Here is a 2181-nt window from a genome sequence, read left to right as displayed (position 1 = left end):
CATCCATCCAATCATCCATCCATCCATCCATCCATCCATCCAACCATCCATCATCCAACCATCCATCATCCATGCATCCATCCATCTATCATTCATCCGTTCATCCATCCATCATCCTTTTTTTGAGCCATCCATCCAATCATCCATCCATCCATCCATCCATCCATCCATCAAACCATCCATCATCCATCATCCGTCCATCCATCCATCCATCCATCCATCAAACCATCCATCATCCATCATCTGTCCGTCCATCCATCCATCCATCCATCCATCAAACCATCCATCATCCATCATCCGTCCATCCATCCATCCATCCATCCATCAAACCATCCATCATCCGTCCATCCATCCATCCATCTGAAGAAATTTATTTAGTCGTTAGAAACTGATTTTAGAATTAAAAATAAAAAAATAGTATAGGTCTTCTGGACGGGTTCTTCTCTAATGAAACGTTTCGTCTCTCCTCCAAGAGACTTCTTCAGTCTGAGAGTTTCAGGCTAAATTCAGGCTTTTAAGTCCTGTGATTTTAGAATCATGACACCATATTCATAGTTTTCTTTTTGATTCTTATAATCTATTGTTACGTCTTGATTAAAACAGGTTTAGATACATGTCTGAAACATCATGACAACACATAATAAAACTGTTTATGATAAGGATCAGGAGAGCATTGCTGTTCAGAGTGTCTGTGATTCAGCTGTAAACCTGTAGAGGGCGTACCAGGCACTGAAGACCTGTGTATTTATGGACCAGGACTTCCGGTTTGCACAGAGAGCATTAAACCACTGTTCACTGCAGTAACTGGTGTTGTTTGGTCCATTCTCTTCACATTTTAATCTGTTCAACAGTGATGTGGTTTCATCTTAACGAACACTAAATGTTCTTACATCCATGGATGATTTAGAGTAAATCCAGTATAAATCTGTGAAGTTGGTTGTTGTTGAATCATTTTATTCTTTTATTTGATGATGGAATGTCACAGCTTCATTATTTCTGGTTTTAACTTGATTATTTTAATAAAGTAATGTTTCGCAGCAGAAAGCTTTTGACTCAAATAACAACAATCATGTTTGTGTTTCTTCTGTCTTTCAACAGTTTGCCTCCAAACGTTCCTGCTGCCAACTCTGTGCCTCACAAACCAAACCTGGGTAAGAACCAGCTCAGAACCTGAGGGATCTGCTTCTGGTTCTTCTGGACCTGTGGTTCTGAACCTGCAGCTGGAAACCACAGGAGATTGAAGTGTTGTTTTACTTTAGACACGATGAAAACTTTAATCTGCAGTTTATCCTGATGCTGCTGAGAGCTGAAAGAACAGAACCTGGTTCTGTTTGAGGTTCTGAATGGTTCTTCTGCTGGTAACGTCTGACATCAATGTTTACAGCTGAACACAGGAGCAGCGTCGCTGGTTTGGACCGACACTCGTTCAGACCTCCTGCTCCTCCCACAGCTTCATCCTGCCAGGTAACACACACACACACACACACACACACACACACACACACACACACACACACACAAACTCATCACATACGTGTGTGTTTGCAGGATCTGGACCATCGCTGGTATGTTGGCAAAATGACCCGTGGTCAGGCTGAAGGCTGTCTGAGACAAGTCAACAAGGTAACCAGAACCAGAACCAGAAGTCTCTGAGCTGAGGCTTATTTATTTATTTAGTTTATTTATTATTTATCTAGTTTATTTATTATTCTTATATTATTCTCAGCTTTTAATCAGTGATAAGACGTTAAACTGTTATTTCACCACAGCGGTGTGTAGGACAGTTAGGCCACACACGAACATCACAACAAAATCATAAAAAGAATTTTCAAAGATTCAGACTTTTATTTTGAAATATCTGGTTACTGGAGCAGGAAGTGTGACCACGTGTTGGGGGAATTGATGGTGATGAACAGAGTTGTGAAAAAGATTTTCTCTCCAGGCTCCATGATTGTTTTAGATCCTCTCAGCTCTTCATGTGGTCGTTTGTTCAGAAAATACAGAAAAAGTGCTGAAGCTTCACTAATCACATGTGTGTCACTAATCACGTGTGTTTCACTAATCACGTGTTTCACTAATCACATGTGTGTTTCACTAATCACATGTGTGTTTCACTAATCACGTGTGTGTTTCACTAATCACGTGTGTGTTTCACTAATCACGTGTGTGTTTCACTAATCA

At 40.4% G+C, this 2181-nt stretch overlaps 1 protein-coding gene across 1 annotated transcript in view; it reads left to right on the top strand.

Annotated features, from left to right (window-relative positions):
• Window positions 1-2181, top strand: part of lcp2a (lymphocyte cytosolic protein 2a) — a gene marked incomplete at its 5' end in the record, with an annotated part of 20206 nt that overhangs the window by 13540 nt on the left and 4485 nt on the right. The window contains 3 exon segments of the mRNA XM_014033234.1: window positions 1099-1151; window positions 1385-1464; window positions 1549-1623. Of these exon segments, the coding sequence (XP_013888688.1) occupies window positions 1099-1151; window positions 1385-1464; window positions 1549-1623 (208 nt within the window).

The sequence above is a fragment of the Austrofundulus limnaeus genome, unplaced genomic scaffold, assembly GCF_001266775.1.
Source record: "Austrofundulus limnaeus strain Quisiro unplaced genomic scaffold, Austrofundulus_limnaeus-1.0 Scaffold1671, whole genome shotgun sequence".
Classification (NCBI taxonomy): Eukaryota; Metazoa; Chordata; class Actinopteri; order Cyprinodontiformes; family Rivulidae; genus Austrofundulus; species Austrofundulus limnaeus.
The sequence above is the reverse complement of the archived record's forward strand: the minus strand, read 5'-3'. Positions and strand labels throughout refer to the sequence as shown.